The sequence below is a fragment of the Etheostoma cragini genome, chromosome 2, assembly GCF_013103735.1.
Source record: "Etheostoma cragini isolate CJK2018 chromosome 2, CSU_Ecrag_1.0, whole genome shotgun sequence".
Lineage (NCBI taxonomy): Eukaryota > Metazoa > Chordata > Actinopteri > Perciformes > Percidae > Etheostoma > Etheostoma cragini.
The window spans coordinates 8648266-8672665 of NC_048408.1; the positions used below are offsets into that span (position 1 = coordinate 8648266).

The 24400-nt window shown below is 40.3% G+C and overlaps 3 protein-coding genes across 6 annotated transcripts in view; 2 read left to right on the forward strand and 1 right to left on the reverse strand.

Annotated features, from left to right (window-relative positions):
• klf1 (Kruppel-like factor 1 (erythroid)) overlaps positions 1-5645 on the forward strand; it is a 26801-nt gene extending 21156 nt beyond the window's left edge. Inside the window, exon 4 of the mRNA XM_034892279.1 lies at positions 5614-5645. The gene's annotated coding sequence lies outside the window, so the exon portion shown is untranslated. The remainder of the gene's footprint in view (positions 1-5613) is intronic.
• Positions 4602-7194, forward strand: c2h22orf23 (chromosome 2 C22orf23 homolog). Of its 2 annotated transcripts, none has more exons than XM_034892371.1 (7): positions 4602-4851; positions 5393-5490; positions 5742-5804; positions 6095-6268; positions 6460-6597; positions 6823-6923; positions 7044-7194. In XM_034892371.1, exons 2-7 carry the CDS (start codon positions 5400-5402, stop codon positions 7089-7091), a joined length of 615 nt encoding a protein of 204 aa, XP_034748262.1. In that variant the 5' UTR covers positions 4602-4851; positions 5393-5399; the 3' UTR covers positions 7092-7194. The 2 variants fall into 2 exon arrangements, with proteins under 2 accessions (XP_034748262.1, XP_034748271.1); XM_034892380.1 differs by having other exon boundaries at positions 4655-4851; positions 5400-5490.
• Positions 6309-24320, reverse strand: micall1a (MICAL-like 1a). 3 transcript variants are annotated; one of them, XR_004659385.1, is made up of 17 exons: positions 23396-24320; positions 20222-20270; positions 16227-16368; positions 15885-15985; positions 14088-14236; positions 12897-13501; positions 12742-12802; positions 12116-12534; positions 11208-11590; positions 10982-11116; positions 10620-10746; positions 10230-10320; positions 9477-9550; positions 9058-9172; positions 8930-8976; positions 8178-8745; positions 6309-6560 (listed from the first exon to the last, which is right to left on the reverse strand). XR_004659385.1 is itself a non-coding variant. In XM_034892167.1 (16 exons), the coding sequence occupies exons 1-16, from the start codon at positions 23536-23538 to the stop codon at positions 8615-8617; spliced, it is 2730 nt and encodes a 909-aa protein (XP_034748058.1). In that variant the 5' UTR covers positions 23539-24320; the 3' UTR covers positions 7322-8614. The 3 variants fall into 3 exon arrangements, 2 of the variants coding, with proteins under 2 accessions (XP_034748058.1, XP_034748048.1); XM_034892167.1 differs by lacking the exon at positions 6309-6560 and having other exon boundaries at positions 7322-8745; positions 11208-11548; XM_034892157.1 differs by lacking the exon at positions 6309-6560 and having other exon boundaries at positions 7322-8745.
• Between the last annotated feature and the right edge of the window lie 80 nt (positions 24321-24400).

The following is a 24400-nucleotide window of genomic DNA, read 5'->3' on the forward strand; positions in this document are numbered from 1 at the left end:
CCGGATCAAAGGAAACAATCGCCAGGAGAGCACATTACAAAATGATCTTTTTAATCAGATTGTCACGTGACTGATTATCATACATAATCTGATTTTGTAAAAATTGATTCCGCTTATTGATATCTTTTTACAGTTTTTGTGTTATCACTATATAAGTTTAGAGCTTCTTTGGGCCTTTTCTGCATTTTAAGAGCTGCTCAATGTGGGTGATGTCACAGCTACAGTTCAGAGGAGAGAGAAGATCGTCTGAAAACGTTCTCTTTAACTTGCTCTTAGGTAACAATTCTTACTTCTCACACACTATTTATACGTCAAAATGGTTGACGTATAAATTATCTTTTTTCAACCAATGGGCTCATTTAAACAATGGGGCTCATACATTTCAAAAGCCACAAGCATTCCTTCATTGACATTCTCGATATTTCTGGAAGAAAGCATAGGGAACGTTTTTCAAATTGCTGATATGCCCACATTGTTTAGCCACACAAATTCTATATCAATGCGTTTGCAAATGCTTATTTGTTGCTCACAGTGAGGTCATTATATTGATACCACGTTTTGTTTGTCTGCTAATTAAACATTATTGACAAGGAAAGGCTCGATTTCAGCTGTCCGAGGCGGACAGAAAAATACACTACAGACCAATTTCTTTATATTCATTACATACAAAGTATATTGTGCCTATGTGTGTGTTTATGTATTTATAATAGCAACAATAATACATTTAGAAGATAATAATATATATATAATTACTTTTTTGAGAAGTACTATAATGTGACTCTTTTCAACACACAATGACTTTTTAATAACTTTTTTTCAACATACCATATTACTTTTTTTTCGACATCCTATAACTTTTCTATGATTTTTACAATTATAGTAACATGTCTTGTTTCATAGGTCAGTCTGTTAGAGATCATGTGGGGGAGTCTTAGGTTTGGAGTTTGATTCCAGCAGGAGCTATTTATGTTTTTAGTCAAATGTCTGTTGGAAAGTCACACTGCGCTATGATGGTTTCGACATACTATAGTATAACTTTCAGTCATACCATAGTTTTAGCGACATGCTATGCTATGACTTTTTGTTATCACCTTTTCAACATCCTATATTATTACATTTTTATCACTTTTTTTGACATACTATACTATTAAATTTGTATCACTTTTTTGAAATACTATATTATGACTTTTTTGACATACTGTACTATGACTTTTTTACAGTACCATAGTATGGTTTATTTTAACATTCAACATCATGACTTGCTTTGCAGGTCAGTGTGTTAGAAATCAGTTGGGGGAGTCTAAGGTTTGGAGTTAGATTAAGGACTAAACTATTTAACTATTCGCGTTTTTCTCATGTCAATTGTCTGAAGGAAAGTCACTTTATGCTGTAACTTTTTTTAACTTAGTATACTAAAACATTTTTATCACTTTTTCGACATACTATATTTTTACTATTTTAACACTTTTTTAACATACCATACTATAGCTATTTTAACACTTTTTTGACCTACTATACTATGACTATTTGTGACATAGCACACTAGGACTTTGATCGACATGCTATACCATGACTATTTTTGACATATATTATGATTTTTTTATGACATGCTATACTGTAACTTTTTTATTACTTTTTCGACACACTATACTATAACGTTTTTATTACTTTTTCAACATATTATACTATCACTTTTTTAAACACTTTTTCAACATACTACACTGACTGTTTAATCCCTTTTTCAACATACTACACTATGACTGTTTAATCAATATTTAAACATACTATATTATGACTTTATATCACTTTTTAAAATAATATACTATGACTTTTTTCAACATACCATAGTATAGTTTATTTCAGAATACAAGAACATGATTTGCTTTGTAGCTCAGTGTGTTAAAAGTCAGTTTGGGTAGTCTAAGGCTGTCAGTGTGATTCCCATCAGGAACTATTCAAACTAGGTTTTTTTCATGTCAAATGTCTGAAGGAAAGTCACAATATGCTGTACCTTTTTTTAGACATACTATACTAGGATTTTTGTATCACTTTCTTGACATACTATCACTATTTTATCACCTTTTTAACATACTGTACTATGACTTTCTGAAACACTTTTTAAACATACCATACTATGACTTTTTTAACACTTTTTCATATACTGTGACTTTTTTCGACATGCTATACTTTGTCACATTTTGTCATACTATACTATCACTTTTTAAACATACTACATTATGACAATTTTATCACTTTTTGACATACTATATTATGACTATTTTTGACCTTGTATACTACGACTTTTGTCAACATGCTATAGAATTACATTTGTATCGCTTTTTTCAACATATACTTTGACTATTTTATCACTTTTATGATATGCTATACTATGACATTTTTGTCACTTTATAAACATACTATACTATAACCTGTTATCACTTTTTCAACATGCTAGACTCTCTCTCTGTCTCTTTATCTCAAACCCAACCGGTCGACGCAGACCCCCCCCCTCCCCCCCACCCTGACCCATGGTTCTGCTCGAGGTTTCTGCCTCAAGGAAGTGTTTCCTTGCCTCTGTCGCCTAGTGCTTGCTCTTGATGGGAACTGTTGGGTTTCTGTAAATAACATCAGAGTAAGGCAGAGCCGCGGGAGCATATTTTGAATTGGGGGTGCTGACAAATTTCCAGAGTGAAGTTTCAGCCAAAGTCAACCAACACACACCTAACTGCATCCATCACAATTTATTGAGCTGTATAGAGATTCAATTCATTATAAATAGCCTATCCAAGACAATAATTAGCCTTCCATTGACTACTGACCTAGAAACACCAGAAAATAATAGACCGTTATTGCTATTCAACCACATACATTTCTTTCTTACCCATACTGTCAAGATGAAGACAAAATATCTCTTTATTAAAACAAAGGTGGTGTCAACACAGTAATAAGGCTTTGATAATAAAACTGGAAAACATGTAGGCACGCGCCACAAGCAAAAAAAAAACAAGTCCATAATACAAGACGACCAATAGGCATGGGTAACGCAGGATAAAGGCACACGGCTGCCACAATGGCACAGAATAAACACATCACTGAATTATATTAAATCAAATGAAAGGGAAGCAAGCCTGTCAGTTCTGACACAAACATTGAAATAGAGACATGCAGCGTTTTTGTAGCACACCAATAGCAAATGTAAGGCATAAAGATATTGGGCCGTATGTATCAACAGTTCTTAACAGGGCCTAATCATTTTATAACAATACGGTAGGATAATTAAATATAGGTGTGACCTCTTTCTGTTTTCCAATAAGAAGGCTTTACACGCTTGTAAAAAAACACAATTATCTCCAATAATTCGTATAAACTTTCAGTTGAACTGTTATACTGGACAGTTGATGCAGATTTACACACGGAGGCAGCATAATAATAAACCAGCATACCAAATTTAACTAACGGTTACCAAAGGCACAATACAGTCAGTCATTTAAATACTGCCATCTGCTGGTCGACAGGGGGAACAGTTTGGTCCATTACATGGAAAACCACATTAAATATTAATTTAATTATATAATATAATATAATTATAACTGCAACAAAACGTTTCCAGTAACTTTTGAACAGTCCTGCTTATTGACTTGGATGAATATTTGCCCATTCCTCTTTTCAGAACAGCTTCAACTCTTAGATGTTGGTGGGTTTCCTCACATGAGCTGCTTGCTTCCTCATCCCTCCACAACATTTCAATCATTTTAAGGTCACAACATTTGACTTGGCCTTTCCAAAACATTCATTTTATTCTTCTTTAAGGTAGGTGGGTAGATTTATTTTGTCACAACATCACAGGTTATTTAGTATAAAGTATAAATTGAGTTTTTAACTCCCTTCTGCTTCATAGCAAACAATATACCTTACTGTAGAAGCAATTATTGCCTCGTGGGGTGCCGGGTCTGCGTGGAGCGGTGGACAACCAACTCGCTGCACTGCCCAAAATGCAGAGATGACAGTTTTCCTCAAAAACAGTTTGAACTTACAGGGAGGGGGAGGTTGTTAAGGTTTGGAAGGACACCATAAGAAGTTAGGGGATCGTTTTTATTATAGGAGGGTTGTTGTTGTGGGGCCTGTTAAAATGAGTTATGTTCATCTGTTGCTGACCATCGTGTTGATGTTATTTTAGGCAAATAATAAATTATTAAATTGTTGAATTTTTTTCTATCATGTTCACTTGCAGAATAGTTAAGTTTAGTCGAAGGCTCCCTTTGTTGTTATTTTATGCAAACAATAAATGAATCAATTAATTTTATTAAAATGTTTCGATTATGTTCACTTGCTTGTTGTATATTACACACACTAGAACCATCGTTTTGAACTGCCCTTGATGGTCAATTACCGTGGAAACCACATGAAATATTAATTTATTTATACAATATAATTAACCGTAACAACTCTGCACACACACAAGTTCTTAGGTTAATGTAGATCTTCAGACGGAGAAATGAAAATAGGAATTTCAAAAAAAACATAAACGGACCGTTATTTGAATTTGGTTTAGTCGTTTTTCGTTTTTTGAATTCAGAACCGAAACGGTAGAACGGCTCTTTTATTTCTTTTCTCTTTTTTTTTTTTTTTTTTACCGTTTATTAGTTTTTGGTTTGAAACGACAAACGAAAAAAGGTGATTTTCTCGTTATTTTGTTTTGTGGTTCAAACGAAAAATGAAACCATCAAAACGTGGTAGCAGCTTGAAGCAACTTGGTTGCTATAGCAACGGACCAACACGGCTGGCTTGATCTTTAGAAGTAGCTAACGCTAGCTAGCTAGGTTTACAAAGGACTAAAGAAAAGGCGTTTGAGTAAGTTCTTTCCAGTCTTTGTTAAGACATATCCTTTCTTTTCACGTTTCTTTCATGTAGAGTCAACTTATTACCATTCTGTTTCTGAAAGTTAATGTAAGCCAACTAGCAGCTAACGTTAGCTAGATTGTGCTAGTTCAGAGTTTGGTTTGAAAAGGTCCATTTAATACATCCATGGTTTAACCATAGGCTGTAGCTATACAAAGAATTTTGAACGAAGTTAAGAATTGAAATGATAATGTTTGTTCAGTTGGGAATTATTTTTATTTGACATAATATTAAATCCATATCGTTTTATTTATATGTTAGCTAGCTGTGACACAGAAAATACCCCCATGTCCATTTTAAGCCAATATAACTGCTGTCGACCGCCCTTGGTGTTGTCATCCAATGCCTATGGAGCAGTTCCAGCGTTTGTCATGGCATCCACACAGCCCCTTTCAGTGACCTGTTTTAGTTCACAAATGAAATCTAAGCTGTAGCTTTCAACGAACAGAGATAACCCGAAGGAGCCCCCATGATTGCTGATCATGTCTTTGAGGTTGCAGATGGAGACCTTGCAGAGTAGAGATGGCAGAGGACTGTGGAACAACCCCAGAGCCACCCAGTACAGCAAGGAGACCCAGGATCTGCTGAGATGTGAGACGGTGCACGTGTTGACATTCTAGATTGGAGGTTAAGGTGTGACTGGGAAACACATAGAGAGAGAGACACACACACACACACACACACACACACACACACACACACACACACACACACACACACACACACACACACACACACACACACAATGGAATAGGATGTGTGTACAAGTGTGTGTGCAGTTCACTTATCATTGTGTAGGCTTGTGCTTTGAACTTGTAATCATTCTCTCTCCTGGTGCTCAGTAATGATGCAGGAATCAAAACTCACCAACCTCAAGAGAAAGCAGATCAACGAATGCCTCAAGAGTAAGTAGGACATCTTTGATAATGTGTGCGTTAGTACTAACCAGACATCGAGGAAGTATAGATATTTTATATATTGTTATTGCTAAATAAATCCAGATTATATCATAATCATGACTCAGATAGTATAAATATGATAATAATGCTTAATAAGCATTAGTGCACTACATTTTGTAATACATTTTATTTATATAGCGCAGACACTTACATTAAAACCAGCACATTTAGCATATTAAAAACGGATAAAGCAATAAAACCCACACATATTAAAAACTTTAACTTTTTCCCACCAGATGGAGCTGCTTTACCACTGACCTCTGAGTCCACATCATCAGCTCCTGTCCTTCAGCCTGAAACCAGTAAATCTGTCCAGAAACGTCTGCCAGGCATTCCTCGGAGACGCAGCGCTGAATCTTGTCGCTCTGGGAACAGCTACGTCAGAGAAAAGTTCCATCCTGGTCCTATAAGTATGTTGTTAGGGTTAAGTTTACGCTATTATTAATTCTGCATTCATGTGGTTTGACAGGCCTATATTGCAAACAATTGCTGTTGGTCATTACTCACTAAAATGTGGGTGACTTTATTTTTTGGTTATATTTTCTGTATCCTGAGAACCATTAAGTGTCTTTGTTACTCATGATTCTCCATTTTACCCTAGGGGACTCAGAGAAAGAGAAGAGGAGGCTTCAAAATATATTGGCAACGGGAAAAGAAGAGCCAACAGTTGCAGCTTTCCAAAATGTTCGTGCATGTCGGAACCTAGAAGCAGCAGAGCAGAAAGACGAGTATCAGGAAGGTGGGCCTGTGTGCACAGAAACAGATGATGTAGAAGAGTTACAGAGAGGGAGTGTTCCCATTACAACCTGAACAGAATCTAACCATATGTGAATTAAGTCGATGCAGTCCTGAGCGCCTCTTTTGATTAATTTCAACCTGAGCTAAGTTCTATTCTGTGACTAAATATATCCAGTGGCCCTTAAATAGCCTGAGTCTAATATTAACTTGTTTGTTTCTTTTGTAGTTTTGGATGAGATAGAGGAGAGAAGACAGTTTCTGGCAGATATGACCTCTCTGGGTCTGGAGAAGCAGTACATCAACATCATCACCACTGAGATATCCCAGGTAAACAGGGACTGCATTATGCTGTCCTGGATTTAAAAAAGACATCTGCTGTTTTATTTTTTATTCCCTCTGAAACTGCATTTGCCCTAAACCTGTGTTGTTTCACGATTCCAATAACAGAGGGTTCGACAACTGCAGGTGTTGGACAAGGCCCGCAGTCCCAACTAGCATGGAATGACATCTGAGAGGAAAGGGGAGACTGCAGAACAGATGACAGAAACAATAGATTTGAAAGAGACCAGAGGAGAGAAGACTCACTGCCACTGACAGATTATGAATGGGTTGAGTTCAGTGTGACATAATGAATTTGGTAGTAATGTCTGCAAAGAGGTTTCAGCTGACGGTGAAAACACAACTGGTCAGGCTGTGAAAGCATTAAACTTACAAGAAACATCAACTACTTGCATTGAGTTATTTTATTTCCTCGGTCTTCCAGTGTCAGTGTTCTTATAATCCTGCTGCTGTTTTAGGAATATGTATAACTGACACATGTGGTGCTACACAAGCCCTTGGTTCCAGCTGGACAGGAAGACTAACACATAGAAGAAACAGAGATTAACATTTCAAATGGAGGACAAATAGACAATCTAAATGCTGGAACAGGAACAGAATGAGTAAACATACTGACATTTACATAAGCTCAAATAACGCTCATCCACACATGCAATTAAATAAATGGCACTTGTACAGACATTAACACATTATTTTCCTATCCACTTTTAAGGCAAAAATGGAAACATACAGAAAGGCATAGTAAAATATAAATTAATGATTGCATATTGAGGTTTTCCCCAACTGTTAAAAGTTATAAGCTAGTGCTACATTTGTCAAAAAACTGTATATCTGCCTTTTCTAATATTCATTATAACATGTGTGACCTTTCTGACATCTGCAGTTGACTGGTTTCCACAAGGCTCTCCTGTACAACTCACATTTGTTAAATCAATCTGATTTTAAGTCTCCTCTTTTGTTTCCAGTCACATACACATTAATACTGTATCTATGATATGCATCTACATAAATCACACCATCGCAAAACTGTCCAAGATGAAACTAAAAACAAGGAAACCACAGACGATCATCACATAGCAGCTAGAAAAACTTAGGTATCCATTGTCAATAGCGCATTTCAAGGGAAGATGTTGCAAGATTTAAAGCAGAGATCATCTTTAAAAAAAAAAGTTTTACTCCCACTCGTACCACAAGCTCAAACCAGACTTGACATGAAACCTTCCCAGATATTCTGCTACTCACCTTTGGAATTGAGGAGCAGAAGAACAGATTTAAAAACGTATTAGATATTAGGGGTCAACGTGCATCCAACTGGCTCCATTCAAAGTGAACTGCCGAGTCACACCTTTGCTGAACCTTGATAAAAGGCCTGCAGGGCAGACATCCTGGGCACTGCAAGGATAGTGAAGCAACATACCGCTAATCAGTGCAGTGTACAGTTCACATCAGCTATTAAAGCAGTTGAGTTGTTAACCGGTCTCTTTAAAACACACAAAGGCAACTAAAAAATAGTCATTGAAGAGACTTGTTTTTGGAGAAGCATCAAGTAAGATGTGAGCAGGGAATGGATCCTTGGTTGCACTTCCAAGTCATTAATGACACAGTTATGTAGGAAACCTCATTTTATCCTCTTTAAATTCTTGTCCCCTCCTATACTCATGGAGGAGGATGAGTCCTTTCTATGGGGTTTTCTCCTTGCGGGGGCTCTTGCCTGGTTCTCCTTTATGGCTCAGCCGCTTGAGCACCTTAATGGGTTTAAACTTTGCCCCTTTTTTCTTCTGCTGGTCAACGTCCGGATCCTTATGGAAGTCTGATGAGACGGGGAAAAAAGACAGAAAATCATGTTAACATGCACATTGGTCCTGAAATCTGAAGAATTACGAAAGTATGGGAAAAGAAAGAGTGACATGCTGCCTTTACGTTTTATGTTTAATGAATTCCCTCATCTACAGAGTCTTTAACCTGCTACAAATGAGGCCTACTCTTCATCCTACCTTTTTTCTTCAGCATGGCCTCCACAAGTTTATCCTCCTCCTCTTCCCTGTGACAGAAGGACTGTTAGAGTGCTAGTAGTTGCAGAGGATCACCGCAGAGTTACACAGTTAACAGCTAGTCAGATTACCTCTGCCTGTCTTGGTCCATGTTGTTGACAATTTGGTTGCGCTGCTCAATGATGGTAACCAGCTCAGCCATTAGCTCCTGCTCCCGACTCTTGTCCTCCTCTGTCCAGTCTTTCTCTGAGGAAAAGAAGAGAAAATAAATAATTCCATTTTGTGAGTCCTTTGTCAATCAGTGTGCTGCATGTCTGAGGAGTGTATTCAGTGTTTTAATTCTACTAACAAGAGCTTTAGCTCCATAATAGAAAGAAATAATTATTTTATAGAACATGATACCAAAAGGGAAAAAAATTTAATTCCTGTACACACTGCATTGATTTATTTAAACAAAAAACCATGTCTCAGTGTATTTTCTTTCTAACATGACTCAGCCATTGCTCACAGGCAAAGGATGTGACTGAAGTTCTCTTGAGGCCAAACATACCTGGTTTGTTGAGAAGACACCTTAGCTCGTACTCCACGTCAGCTTGCCTCTCTTCCAGGTTCTGCTGCTTTGCTCTGCAGTGAGCAACATTTACACAGAACGTTACACACCGGTAAGCTTCTATTTACTACTGGACTTTTAAGTCGTCATGTCAAAATATGAGCCTACATTTAAAAAAAGGCTGCAACAGAGAAAACATGTCCTCCTTCCTGAAACTAGCCAGGATTTATTAAATAAAAAAGGGAGAAGTTTAAAAAAAAAACTATAACAATTATTACATAATTGTCTAATTGTGTTTTTAAAATTATACATATCGTAATCCTGATTTCTTCGTTTAACCACAATTAATTGCTAACATTAACTGAGGTCTTAAAGTGTACGACTGGTAATTGTTGATTTTGTTTAGATATGCCAATTTGTTATTATTTGAGTGAATATTGGTCAGACTATATATTATTATTATTATTGAAAAGGACTGGGGGTACAGTTAGAAAAAAGATTTTACGGTAATAAAGGCTGTGTACTTGTGTTATTTCATTATCTTGGTTACATGACAGTGATTTACAAAAGTTTACACAAGTAATAAATAAATAGATATTTTTTATTTGACTGATAGAGACTGAATTATATTGTTAATAGCAATTATTTTTTGAGACAAATAATTGTAAAGAAAATGTTGAATTGTTGTGCTGTACTCCTCAGAACAACTATTACCCGAGTGTCAGAGGTGCGAAGGAGCAGTCTGATACTTACGTGTAGACCAGCTCAGCTTCTCGTCGTACTAGAAGGTGTTTCTCGTGGATGAGAGTGAACCAGTCCACCAACAGGTGCTCCTCATCCTCATCTGAAAACACAAAGAAGAACACAGAGATATTATTATGTTCCTATTATTATGCGTTGATCTTTCAGATAAAATCTAAGAATCTTGCCTTTTTACTCCCCGTTTTCTCTAGCTGATCAGTTGTCTTTTCATAATCCTTTAAAAACACTTTGGTGAGCTATGTATGCTTTAATAAAGTTTTCAGTTTATAATATAGTGATCCTAACGTTTATGCAGTGCATGTGGAGACCTATCTTTGTGATATTTAACTGGGCTTCAACTCGTGTTGGAGAAAGTCCATTAACAATAGCGTGACGTGTCACCGTTAGGGTTGTCTCTCAGCTTCTTCTCCAGCTCCACTCCTCTCTGCTCCAGTTCATCCAGCTGCTTCTCCAGCTGCCCCATCTCCCCGTGGATGTCCTCCACTGGGATGTACTGGTCTGACTGCACCTGGATGGATGTTTGGACCACAGCGACCATTTGAGTACACGTCTTCATCCAATCTAGAATTTCTTTGTCTATGCGAAAGCATGCAGACCATTTCACAGCTGTAACATCAACATTCTAAATGGCCCCAAGTTGATTTCCTGTTGCAATGTCTGTGAATGACAACTGACAGGAAGTTAACAAGGGGCCAGGCTGTTGCCTTTGAAAAGGTCTTATATGTTCTCTTGAATTTTTCTACCTTGCGTTTGATAAGAGGGAAGCCATGGCCGGGGGCCGGGGGTCTGGCAGGACGAGGGCCTTTTGGTGGTTTGGTTTTGGATTTAGCAGGGGAGGGGGAGGCTTTCCTGTTGAACGGGTTCTCCTTACAGATCCGCTAAAGGGAGAAAAGAGATACAGCTGGAACATAATCTACAAAGGGGAGGGGGGTATTGCTTTCTGGCTTTATTTGGAGATGGACCTATTACCTTATTGTGTGACTGGGTGGCTTCTGAGGCCAATGGACTGGGGGTCGACAAGGGCTGTGGTGGAGTGGCTCCGGCCCCTTGGCTCCCAAAACTGCGACTGGTCTGTGGGGTGGCCGGAGCTGAGCTGGCATTTGACGGCATGGGAGAAGGGTAGGGGCTTAGGGAAGCATGAGGCAGGCGCTCGGTGGAGGAGGAGGAAGCAGAGTCACACGGTGAACAGATTGAAGGCTCCGACACACTTTTGGTGAAGGCGTGCTCCTGGTCGCTGCTGGCACTGCCACCCGCGGGGGGGTGGGAGGAGCTGTGGTCCGAGCCAGAGGACAGACTCTCTGTGCTCAGAGCTGGAGAGGGGGAGCAAGAGGAGGGCTGAGAGTGAGGGAAAACTGAAGAGGAAAGAAGGTTTAGTAAAACAAAAACAAAAACGACAGAAAGGAAACAGAAATCAAAGTAGTTGAGACAGATTAAAATGTAGAGTAGAGGGGGGAGGGGGATGGGGGGGAGAAAAAAACAACAATGAACATCTATATACAACATCCCACTCTCTCTCTTTTAGTTTAACTGTGCCAGTTTTCCATGAAGCTGAAATATTGTGTTGAAAGAGTTGTTTTCCAATACATGTCCAAATACTGTTCCTCAGTAACATGTAGTAGCAGTGTAGCGATATACTGTACAACATGAGCCGACACATGTTCTCGTCCACAAACGGACACATTTCTAACGTACCACCTAAAGAGTAACATTAGACCGGCATGTTTCCACGTCTAGGTACAGACCTACTGGCGAGGTGAGATGACAGTAAAGGTACTAGAGCAGAATGTACAGTCTTGTCTTTGCATTTCATTCCTGTACAGAGCAAACAGCTAGGTACAGACATCACCAAGCACAGTTGGCCGTTAGTAAAAACTGACCGTGGTGCCCCGTGGGTGGCTGAGGAGCGCGAGGCGCCGGCCGTTTCTTGCTCTTGGCGCTGCCGGGGCTGGCAGAGCGGGACGAGCTTCCTCCACTGGGGGGAGTGTCTGCTGCTGGCGCGTCAGTTGCCTGAGTGATGCTGTACCAGGGGTGTGTAGCCCCAACTGTGGGTGGAACGGCACTTCCTGCACTCCCCTCTTCTTCCTCTACCTCATCATCATCGTCCTCAAATGGGTTGGAGGGTGGAGGGGGCGTGCCGGGTCTGGAGCCGTCCCCTTTGAGAGAGGACAGAGAGCCTGTATTGGGAGGGGTCGCAAGTCCGACAGGGGGAGGGGGAGGGGCTTTCTTCTTCTTGGCTTCTGATTGGACCAGGGCGAGCCAAGGTGGGTCTTTGGGTTTATGGGTGCCACCGGACAGGCTGGACAGTGAGATACACAGATAGTGATGGAGGGGTCACAGAGGGGAAGACAACAAAATTTATCCAAATGGAGGGGCAAACAAATACATGCTGTAACAAGATGCCATTTAGAACTGAGACAGAAGGAATGTAATGATATGTATACCATATCGAGGACATGGTGGCAACGGATAGAAAAATAGAGGCATTTAAGAGAGGTTTGGCTACCTTCCAGGAGACTGGGATCTTTCTCGAGGTTTGGGAGGAATTGGAGGCTTCTGGGATTCACCTGTGATTTCAAGAAAAAACGTGAGGATGAACACATCAACAGATTCTAATTTCATCTTTAATCATTTATACTGTACTCTGCAGTGAGCACGCACCGACTCGAAGGCTGTCTGCCGTACGGGGTAGCCGAATACGAGGGGCAGGACGGGGAGGAGGGGTGGACTCAGTGACCCGGCGGGGTGCCGGTACTGGCCGACGAGCACCTTCATGATGACTGATCGGTGTCGATGGAAGGTCCCCATTGGTCGTTAATTTGGCTGGTGTTTTAGTCTCTTCCTCTTTCTCCACCTCTACTTCCTCTTCGTCACTCTCGTCAAAAGGGTTGGGAGGAGAAGAAGAACGTGGTATCAACCCCGTCTCTCCACTTCCATCCATCTCTTTTGCTTTCTCCAAAGAGTCGGCTGCATTTGTAGTAACAGCAGCGCCTGTGGCGGAGTCATTGGCAGGCATGGCCGGATCAGTTGTTGGGCTTACTGGAGAAGGAGTCTTTGTCCGGTCCCTCTCAGAAGGCGAGGTGTGAGGACTTGTGCTGCGACCAATCCTGGCAGACTGACCTGCCACTGGTCTCTCACTAAGATCTAGCCGGCCGTTCCGATTGGCTAAAGTGTGCCTTGCAATGTGATGTGTACAGACCAAGGCCCCAGAGTTGCTTCCTAATTTGTAGGATCCAGGAAGCAAAGTGCTGTGACACTCTACGCACCTGAGATAACAATGACACAGGACAACAGTAAGATCTTCAATGGGGCATAAAGGCTGTTGAGATCCACACATTAATAACATGAGCACAAGTCTGTTCAAATAATACGCACAGTACAAAAGGTACAAGCTACAAATATCTAACCATTTACGCATTCATTTCTGCAGTTATAATCCTTAAGATTTTCATGATATCAAATCCAGTGTATGACACCGTATGGCTGTAATTTTTCCAGCAGTAGTCAAACAATCTCTAATTACATCTCTGTATAGTACTTTTCATTGTTGTGACGGGGTCCGCCAATTTCCTTGCTCACAATAAAAACATTCAGCTGGTAAAACATGGCCAGCGTTGCTCATGGTGTAATGGAAAATAATTGTCTGGCGTCTTTATTTAAAACAACGGGAGTTTGTGTGGCTGGCTTATCTGCAAATAGCCACATACTTGTTACCACCAGTATCCACCAAATCAGCCAGGACTAAAATCTTAACAATTATCACTTTAAGAATAGAAATAGGGATTCACGGCATTGCTCTCACATGGCTAAAAAAAACAATTGTGTATAAACACACGTAGGTACAGTGTTCACCTGAAGCAGTTGCGGTGGTAGAGCTTGCCGTCCACCAGAAACCTCTGCACCAGGTGGACATGTTTCTGGCAGGCGGCGCAGGTGCTGCTGAGCGTGCTGCGCTTGACTTCTGCAACCGCTTCTACACCTGTCTGCGCGGGCTGGCTCGGCTAGTGCAGGCAACCCGGGACGTTGTTCGCAGGGAGGGGACGGTGAGGACACGTCAGGGGAAGGGGGGGAAGATGGAAAGTAATGGGGGAGGGGGAGATCAAACACGGAGTCAGGATGAGAGGATGTGGATTGTTCATTTTCTTGAGCTAGCTACAGCTACTCGGTTACTGTAACATCTAGTGCTCATCGATTCCTGTGGTCCATTACTGCATTTCTTTTTCAGTTTAAAACATAATTTGCTCATCATCATTAATATAAAAATGTAATTATATCTTTGTTAAAAAAAAACATTAGTGGGTTAGTGGCTCTGAGAGTCACATTTTAGATATGATTCATATATAGGATTGATAAATGTTTTTTTTAGGCATTTGGGTTATTTTTTAAGTCGTTTTTTCTTGTCAAGTAAAAAAGGGGGTTAGCAGCAGCGCACTCCAAAACTTGGCACACACACAGTGTTAGGATAGTACTATGATGAGTAGGGCTGGGTATCGTTCAAAAGATTCAGATACCGGTACCAAAACCAATACCATGACAACAATACTGGTTCCTCAACAATACCTTTTTTGATCCCAATTTCATAAAATCCATTTTAACAAAAAGTAATAACAACATTACGGCACACACATTTTGATTTATTTTTCAGCTCCTAGCGTAACCTACAGTTTTTTCTGCGTGTCTCTACGAGGTGTAACAATAGACAGCCAATCACCACCAATATTAGATATTGAAGGAAGCATGTTGCATGCTTATTGGCTCACTGACGATGAGATTTACCCCTTAGGTATTGAAATTTGGTATTGAATGACAAGGCATTGTTCAATATTCGATTCTAAGGAGGCAACTCGGTTGGTGCCAAAAAAGTATTGAATTCGTTACCCAGCCCTAACAATTAGTATTTCTTATACAGAGATGGTTAAAAAAAAACTGACCTAAGTGTTTTTGCTTTCACCTTCTAGCCCACCCCACCCCCCATCCTACTGCCTAGGCTCAGGACCAGAGAGTGGAGGGGGGATCAGATGTGAGGAGGAAGAAGAGCAGGAAGAGGAGGGAGTGGAATGAATTTCCATCTGAAGGGGGGGGTTACCAGGACATGGAAGTATGGCAATGGAGGAAAGAAGTTGAAGGCATGCGAAAGAAAAGAGAGACAGGATACAGAGGCTATCTTTATAGACTTACGCTACCTCTGTTGCTTAGCTTTTCCCCTGCTGTGCAACACAAAGCCCACACAAGGAAGTAGCAATTATAAAACACTTATGTGGAGGTTGTACATTGTTGTACTGCAATGGCAGGATGGGGTTTGTATTGTACAGAGCTGATGAAACACCCCAAATAGCACATACAGAATTATACTTAGACAATCCAAGGCTTCAGATATACCCTTAAATACTAGTGTACTATTTATAAATAATAAAATAAAAACGTTTTTGGTTACAGTGTGATTATTGAGACATAAAAAGGACACAAACAATATATTACTTAGAGAATACAGCTTGTTAACATGTAGCTCAAGTAGAGTAACATGCAGAAACAATGTAGTTCAGTAATGCAGTTGTAAAAAAGTTATTATATGTAAATATGTATATGTAGAGTAAAAAACAAACAAATCATCATCAACACATGCACACTGGTGCCAAGTCTTGTTCTTACCTCAGACACAACCACTTTGTGTTCCAAAGGGGTCGGGGGTCTTTTCTGGGCTGGCTCATTCAGACCGACAGAACTCAGCCTTTTCATGCAAGGGGGGTTTGCTGCGGGGAAGAAAGTCATCAGTTAATGATAGAAACATAACAAGTTGTACGAGTTAAGATGTGCAGAGGGTGGAATGTTTTTATGTCTCTGAAATTAGGATTGGAGGAGAAACTAAAAGCAGATTTTCCATGAGTCACAATCATCACATGGTCAAAATTGTATGAACTACTCTAACCTCAAACCTTTATATGTATTTCACACAGCTTTAAAATTAAACCCAACTACATTTACTGTATCCACCTTGAGATTTGTTGTTGAAGAAGTTGTAGTACTGGGAAACGTATGTGATGACGCTGAGCCGGTCAGGCACTTTCATGGACACCATGTCTTCTGGGTCCAACAGGGCGGGAATCCCCAGCTGTGTCTCTGCCACTTCAAACGCCTACAACGAAGCAAAGACAGAAAAAGAGGGAAGTCAATTAATAAGAAGCTAATAAACTGTAAACTGTGTTTACATGCATGAATGCAACTATATTAATAATAATAATAATTACAGCCAATTAGAACCAAATGGTAGCCTGAAAATTTAGACCCAAATCCGAAAGATTAAGGGTCTGGCATTGAGTAATGAAAGTCGCCCATCTCGAAGGGCGGAACCACGCGTGATTATAAATTCTCACTGCACGCAATTGGATAACACAACGACCAATCACAACAAGACACGGGGTGACGTATCCAGAGCCCCATACGCTTAGCCGCCTAACTGGTAGATTAGACTGTCTTCATCTGTTTAGCTCGCCTCTGTCCCGCCTATATCAGATACACCGATGTGATTGGTGCAGCTCGGCTACAAGGGCATAGTTAATGAGCAGCATTACTCAATGCCAGAGTGACTTGCTGAGCTAATTGAAATTTTGCTCTTGCGATAACTCTGGATTTCCAGGGTGACTAAATGCATTATTATTATTATTATAATATGTATTATTATTACCTATACCAAGGAGGTTATTTTTTTTCCGTTTGTCCGTTTTTTTTGTCAGCAGGAATACGAAAAGATTACTTGGCCAGTTTTTATGAAAAATTGGCTAAGGAAGAATCACGGGGCAGACACACAAATTATTTTCACTTTTGTTGACAACACATAGAGGATTTGTGCTCGTTCATGATGTGTCGGAATAATCTGAAAAATGTGTTCCCAACTAGAAAAATTCACACACTGTGAGATAGGTCGTACCTTGCCCTTCTAGTTCCAACTGTTATCTATTCACTTTAACCATGTGAACTAACTTGTTTTAGGGTCGACATCAGTTTAAGCATAACTCAACAGACTTAGCTGACATTACTTAGTGAGTGAATATGAATTTAAACTCATTGGGACATTTTGATCTGATGTCCCTCACTGTTTTGGGACTATTTCTGTGGCATTAAGCAGCTGCGATAGAAACTGTTGACGGTGAAGTATGTGGATCCCCCTGAGTAACCTGGACAATGTTCCAGAAAACAAATGCTCCTGTTAGGTTTTAAAAAACTAATTTTCAAAGTGACTTTGTGCTGGAGTGGCAGGAGAAATCTCAGAGACTCATAACCCAACCTTTGCTAATAAAACCCAAACTATTTGCACAACCTGATACCGCAAGGGGGGAGTGAGAAGGTAAGTTTTGTTCAGAAAGTCAAACTTAACTCTTAATCTGGGTATTCAGAGAAATCCAGTTATGTGTCTCCATTTAAACGTTCAGAAACTGAGGACTAAATGTTGCATGTGTGCATCAAAGAAAGATGCTTTCCATGTCCCACACATCAGCACATAACCGATGCCCTGTTCTAACCTAACTCTGCTGCCAAAACAACAGTCATCTGCTGATAATGTAATGTTGTGTCCTTTGAGGATAATCAGTCTAATCAAAATTCCACTAAAGAAATGAAAAAGGGGGTAAAGTTACATACCAACAGGGATACAATCTTTGGCAGTCACCCAACAATCTAGGTAACAAATGCTTCGCAGCAGCAAAGTGGAACTACCGCGTCATTGTACTGCACTGTACAAATAATACCTGGCTTACAGCTAAAATTGTATCCTCGTCCTTGTGCCAACTACATAAAATAATAATAACATGAATGAATGCTCTAGAAACTAATAACATGTTACTGATTCCCTACCCAGACTTGTTTCACAGCAACATTCTAAGCAGCTACACAAGTAGCTACCAAACTAGCCACACTGCTATCCTTGTTGAAAATACCGAAGCGTTCATTTTGGACAATCCTATTTAAGTGAAATGCAGATATTTTCATAAACAGACCAAATAAGTGCTGTAGTTTAAAACGTTCCTAATGGGTGACTATAAAGAGGAAATATTTGTCTCTTTGCAATTAAGCAATCAGTGAAGCAGATCAAAGCAGCAATGCATGTCTGTGTCTGCTGCGCTGACTTCATCAACCTCCTCCAGACCTCCATTTAATGCACGTCTGATCCTTTGGTCAATAGGTGTTTCTATTGAGGCGGAGACATTCACAACTTTAAATCAATTAAATCAAAGAATGCTAAAAAAAATTGCACCACCTTGCATGTAGGGCCGGGCGATATGGCCAAAATCTTCTATCCCGATATACACTAGGTCATTTCATATCTCAACAATATAGCATGTTTTCTTGTAATTCAATAATGTGTGAATTACATAATTAAAGAAGTCCCGCACACTGTGCATTATGCCTTGCAAATACTTTAATTTACATGAGTAAGGTCTGTGTGACCGAAACGTTTTGAAATAAAGTATCTGGGGTATTTGGGGTATTTTAGGCCTTTATGGATAAAGAAATTAAAGGGGAGAGAGGGGGGAATTACATGCAGCAAAGGGCCGCAGGTTGGAGTCCAACCCGGACCCGCTGCGTCAAGGAATAAACATCTACACATGTATATGGGCGCATGCTCTACCAACTGAGCTATCCAGGCACCCATAAATAGACATTTTTATATTGTTTTGAGAATATACATCATCATATCACCCCGCCCAAGCTGCAAAGCTGTTTTGTTTATCTACATTTTAAAACACAGGTTATCCACTACGGCTATTGGCTCTCAGTAACAGATGCTTCAACTAAAGCAATGGGCATAGTTTAATAATCAATTTCAGAACAGATAGAGCAGGAAAGTCTGCTCACAAATTAATTTGCTCCTGTTGTTTGCCAACAGGTGTTAGCTAACCATTAGCTACCCAGCAGATAGACAGCTATCAATCATAGTTACTTTTTACATTAATGTAACATTTAAGAGCATGTTGTAATAACTTGATTTTTTTTTTTTACAATTTCACACATTTTGCAAAACTGGTGTTTCACCACGCATACAAACTTGGAGAAAAAAAAACTATCCCTGCTGTTTTGAGTGACATTCGGGTTTCTGAATGTTCTCTGCCTTCAGTCTCCGGGTGAGCTGTTCAAAATCTGCTTGGCTCTCTACGTCACTAGCCGAGATGAGGTGGCTAACCGTAGCAAATGCTAGCACTAGCATGCTAGCTCGTTGCTACAACACACACTAGTTCACCATAATCTCCAAAAGAACTACTTCCATGTCCCTGTTCTGCAGGTATTCCACAAATGCACCCTCGTTTAGAAGAAGTCTCCCAGCTAATCCTGCCTTGTACTGACCAAAGTTAGAGAAAGAGTTATCTAGCTGATGTGATCTTACCTCGCTACTGGACCTGTGCAACTCCCAACAAAGATAGTATAGAAGTGAGATGTCTCACTTTGTAGCTAAAACAGAGACCTAAATAAAAAGTATGTAACCACAGCAAAGATCTGCCAAAGCTTAGCTCAGAGACTCCCATTCCGTCTCTCAATGTTCTGTTGTCTTACAAACTATGTGGAAAAGCCAAGGATGAAAATAGCGTTCTTCATTAGCTTTTGTCTACTGACTTATAGGTTGCAAATTCAGCACTTTAGCACCTCAAATCCTCTTTACAGCCTTGTGTCATGTCAAGATTTTTTTCCTCCCTTTTTTTCCTCCCTCTCCCTCCTTCCCCTCGCCAGGCTCCATCAGGATTAAGTAAACACTGCTCTTCACACAGAGAGTGAAACACACTGAAGTCACACCCACCGTGACTGCACGCAATAATAAGGCTTCATAATTTTTGGGCTAAATAACACCCTGATACAACCACACATAGCTGATTTTATGTCTCCTAAAATATAGGAGAGATATATGAATTTAATATAATATAATATGTATAAAGTATCATGCAACTCAAGATCATCGTAGTGTTTAAACCTCAAAACATAAAGCTGTAAAATGGACTCACCAGTCGGTTGTTCTCATAGACATTCTCTTTAGACAGCGCATCAAAGTTTCTGGAAGGACAAGACAGAAAGAAATATGAAAATTAAAAGATTTGAGATAAGGCTGAGTATGCATGTAGTCAGTTTACAGTTGCAGTTGCCTGCAGCAACTACTGCAAATCATAGCATCTCTTTTTATATCAGGACGCTTGTACCATGCCATGCGGATATAGGACCATACTGTATTTAGCTTGCCGACCTATTTCCCCGTATGTTATGAACCATCAAAAAGCTATTATTGGCTCGACAGCATGGCAGTCAGGAATAGTGAACAGTTAAGCTTCCCCACTACCAAAGCTGAAAACTGGTCCCAAACCACACACAAGTGCCTGACATATAAAAGTGCCAGTACAAAAGGAAAGAACCCCTGTACCAAAAAGGAGTGATAATTACAAGGCTGTGCTTTGAAATGCCCGGGGCGAGGAACCAAAGACCCGGCTCTCACCAGTAAACATCCTGCAGTAAAACTGGAAAATACCTAAGGTGTTCTGGGATGAAAGTGTGGTTGTGTGCGTAAGTAAACGTATGTTGACAAATGTGTAGTAGTATGACAACTGTCTGGCGGAAAATACACCACGACCCTAGTGAGAGAGCTTGTGGAGGCCATGTGGAACTCTTAAGAAGGAAAGAACCCTGTGAATGAGCTCCGTGTTGGAGGCACACAAAGTGACCTCTGTTCTCTGTAATCTCGTTCCCATGGTCACAAACACACCGAGCAGCAGCTCTAATATCAAGAACATGTCAATCTACCAACATAGCCAGAAGAAGCTGTGGCAGCAACAAAAAAAGAGTTGCCTAACTTTTCACTTGCAGAACAGACTTTGATGAAGTGCATTGTGCGATCTGAATTGTCGATCTAATCCACTGTGACTAAGAGTCTCACTCCACGGCCTATTTTGGGAAGGAGGAATTCTGAGGAGCAGTTGGTGTGTGTGTGTGTGTGTGTGTGTGTGTGTGTGTGTGTGTGTGTGTGTGTGTGTGTGTGTGTGTGTGTGTGTGTGTGTGTGTGTGAGTGTGAGGCATTTAATATCAACATGATTAAAACCTGGGCAAACCAGTACATCTGATAAATGTGGTCCAGTTAGACAGAACCCTTGTACAGGAGCATACAGGATTGGGATTTGGTGATGTTGTGAAAATCAAAAAACGTTGTTTATGAATACGTAACAAATCAGTTGTTTTAGTAGAGGAGCTTAAAGGCCCTTATATCTTTATTTAATTGAAAATTATTTAAATGTAACAATATCTTAACGTTTTAGAGTACCTAAATATATAAAAACACCACAGTCCTTTAACAATAAGTAACAATTTATTATTATTCTATTGACCAGAAACAACTAAATAATAAATATTGAGTGGGTATGTTAACCAGAGCCCAGAGGGAAAATATGGCATTTTAACGGTAGACTACAGAGAAGGTGTGGTATTTTTATGTCCATTTTAGAGCAACAGAGAGAAAATATTTCAGTTGACACATAAAGTGAAACCAAAATGAGGTACCGAAATTTGCATTCTAATCAGGTCCAATTCATACAGATTGCACAGGAACCGGTTCTCGGTACCCAACCCTCCTCCTGTACATCAGTGAGTGTGATGTGTCTGGATGAGACATTGGCTACAGAGTGCAGGGCAGCCCTATAATGGCCTGGTCCAGCATTAGAACTAAATCCTGTATGACAGGCGGAGGTCTCAGCTGCAGATTAGCCTGACGGACTGTCTGTCTGGATCAGGGCGAGGTCCATTGGGCCACTGCAGCTACACAGAGGACTGAACAGGGAGGCAAGCTGGGACGCAAATTGAAGAGGCAGAGCTGAAAAGCCGGGTGTTTAGGATTTGCCCAGTCTCTTACTTTCAGCTTTACTGCAGATAGATTCCACTTCGCTGACTTGTCCTTCAGTGACAAGTGGTCCAGTAAATGTTTGCTTGACTACCATCCAAGCATAGTCCAATTTGCTCACAAAAGCCTGGACCAGCTGAGAGGTTAGCAGCATGAGCAAGATGCTTACTGTCGTAAAGAATTTCCATCACATCACATTTTCCCCTCCAGGACAAGCAAGGGGCATAACATGTCATTTACTTGCTGCTTTTACACAGTCCTCCTACAACAAGAAGGACCGTTGACTTCTTTTGAGAAGAAGTCAAACACCTAATCTGATGCCATCAACGGCTAGACTTCCCACTGAGATACACAGAGAGCCACATTATGCTACACAGGACTAGCGCTTCTCTTCAGAGATGCATGCCCAATGTGAGTCATGTGAGGGCAGAGTTTCTGTTACAGCAAACAATGGGAACAATTTAAATGATTCACCTGTCTTGATACACAAGATATAGAAAGATATTTGTAACAAACGTGATGGCTGTCTTATTTTGGAGATAGAAGTGCTGAAAGGCTGATCCTTACCAAATAACATACTTTGGCATTTTTGAGCATTTGACCAAAAGCTGGTCAAAGTCACTTATTGTAAGATACTGTTTTTAACTCTCTACAAAAAAATAATGTATTTTCTCATCCCTTTATAAGACATTTTAGTCACAGTGATTCTACGGTTGTGTTTTGTGTCTTCTGTAATGTTTGTGTAGGTGTATAACAAAACGCAGAGTGTTTTTACAGACAGGGCAAGGCTTGTCAGCCTCACTTAATTACAGCACACTGGCCTCCCACTAAAACCATTTTTACTGTTGGCTATGATAAAACACACATAAAAGCATCATTAAAAAACATACATTGTTGATAAAACCCTACAATTGTTTTTTGTACTTGGCAGCTTTGCATTATCACAACTAGTCTTTGACAAAAGGAGTTTTATATAACTTCAGTCCTTACAAAAACTGTTGGGTGAGTAATCTAGAGCACAGAAGAGTTCACGATTCGGCTACTGAGGTTGTTTTTTTTGCATTTGTGTCCTGAATGGATTAACGTATTATTAATGATTAATATTATTTATTATAGCTCATGAAAACAATTTCAATAACAGTATGCAGCCTGTCACTCCTCAAACAGATGTGTATACCTTTAACTGGAGCCAGCTGCTATGGACCGTTAATACGAACCCCTGTAAGATGATTTCTCATTTGTAATTGCCCATTGTATTAATTAGGTTAGGAAGCACGTCGTTAGACTTCGGAATACTTACAGCAATTCGGGTCTGTAACGATGAATTATGGCACAAAAAGCCAAACCGTCCCGAAAGGACGTTGACATGTCCTTTACTTCCACATCGTTGTAATTGTCACACTGTATTCGACACCACTCCTGCAGAGCCTTCAGAGATCCCATGTTGCTATTCTCACACAGATCCAAGGATTCTTGTCAAATAAAATCGAGTTTCCTTGTCCTAGGCGTGTGAGGAGACAACACTAAGTTTTTTGTCGGATCATTAACGAGTCATCAGCGTTTCAGTGACGGGGCGACAGCCAGACAACACCCGATGCTGTCTGCGATACATTCATTCACAACTGCCAGCCAGTCGCGTTAAGGAAACACTAGCATGGCTTGCAAGCTAGCTAGATGTTACCTAACTTTTGCGACTACAATACGCATTATGTCCATACTTTATCTCGTGTAACGAGTTGGTTTGACTGCGATAACTGTATCTAAAGTGGTACTTTTGCCAGAACCACGTAGTTAAAAGCACAGCTGATATCCAGAGTTGGTAGACTGCCAACAAAGTTCTTGACGTAGCGAACTCAGCTAACTAGCTAGCGGAGGCACATTAGTCTGCTGCTAGCTTAGGTCTGGGTCTACAGTCTACAGTTATGCGGGTTTGCTTCTTCTTGTGGGCGCTGGCACTGTGATGAGGAGTGTCGTTGTCAGTGCGAGCGATGATGCAGTTTCAGTCGAAGCCGAGGTGACGGTTTCCTCCTTTAGGTGGACCACACCACGGGTTTTGTTTGTTGGTGCATTGACTGCAACGGCTGTTAAAACGCTGGATAGAAAGTCTGTTACACTGCGCGCTACAGCATGCTGAAACTCTGCCCAAACACCACATTAAAGCCCACTGTAAAAAAATACATCCCGGACAGTTAACGTTGATCAAAGCAGCCCCGTGCTGTGCTTTGACTGAAGCGTTGGCTGCCTGCCACCTTCAATGTCACGTTGTTGTTTCGCCCTCGCGCCCAAGCGGGGGAGCTAGAGCTGC

What these genes read in the sequence shown, in the direction of transcription:
- micall1a (XM_034892157.1), bottom strand. Translation starts at nt 23,538, where the DNA reads ATGGGATCTCTGAAGGCTCTGCAGGAGTGGTGTCGAATACAGTGTGAC. An exon ending in GCCACCCACGGGGCACCACG is followed by an intron (nt 11,591 to 12,115) that starts GTCAGTTTTTAC and finishes TTTCCTCTTCAG; the next exon opens with TTTTCCCTCACTCTCAGCCC. An exon ending in CCACCCAGTCACACAATAAG is followed by an intron (nt 11,117 to 11,207) that starts GTAATAGGTCCA and finishes TTCTCCCTTTAG; the next exon opens with CGGATCTGTAAGGAGAACCC.
- c2h22orf23 (XM_034892371.1), top strand. Translation starts at nt 5,400, where the DNA reads ATGGAGACCTTGCAGAGTAGAGATGGCAGAGGACTGTGGAACAACCCC. An exon ending in GACCCAGGATCTGCTGAGAT is followed by an intron (nt 5,491 to 5,741) that starts GTGAGACGGTGC and finishes CCTGGTGCTCAG; the next exon opens with TAATGATGCAGGAATCAAAA. An exon ending in GAAAGACGAGTATCAGGAAG is followed by an intron (nt 6,598 to 6,822) that starts GTGGGCCTGTGT and finishes TTTCTTTTGTAG; the next exon opens with TTTTGGATGAGATAGAGGAG.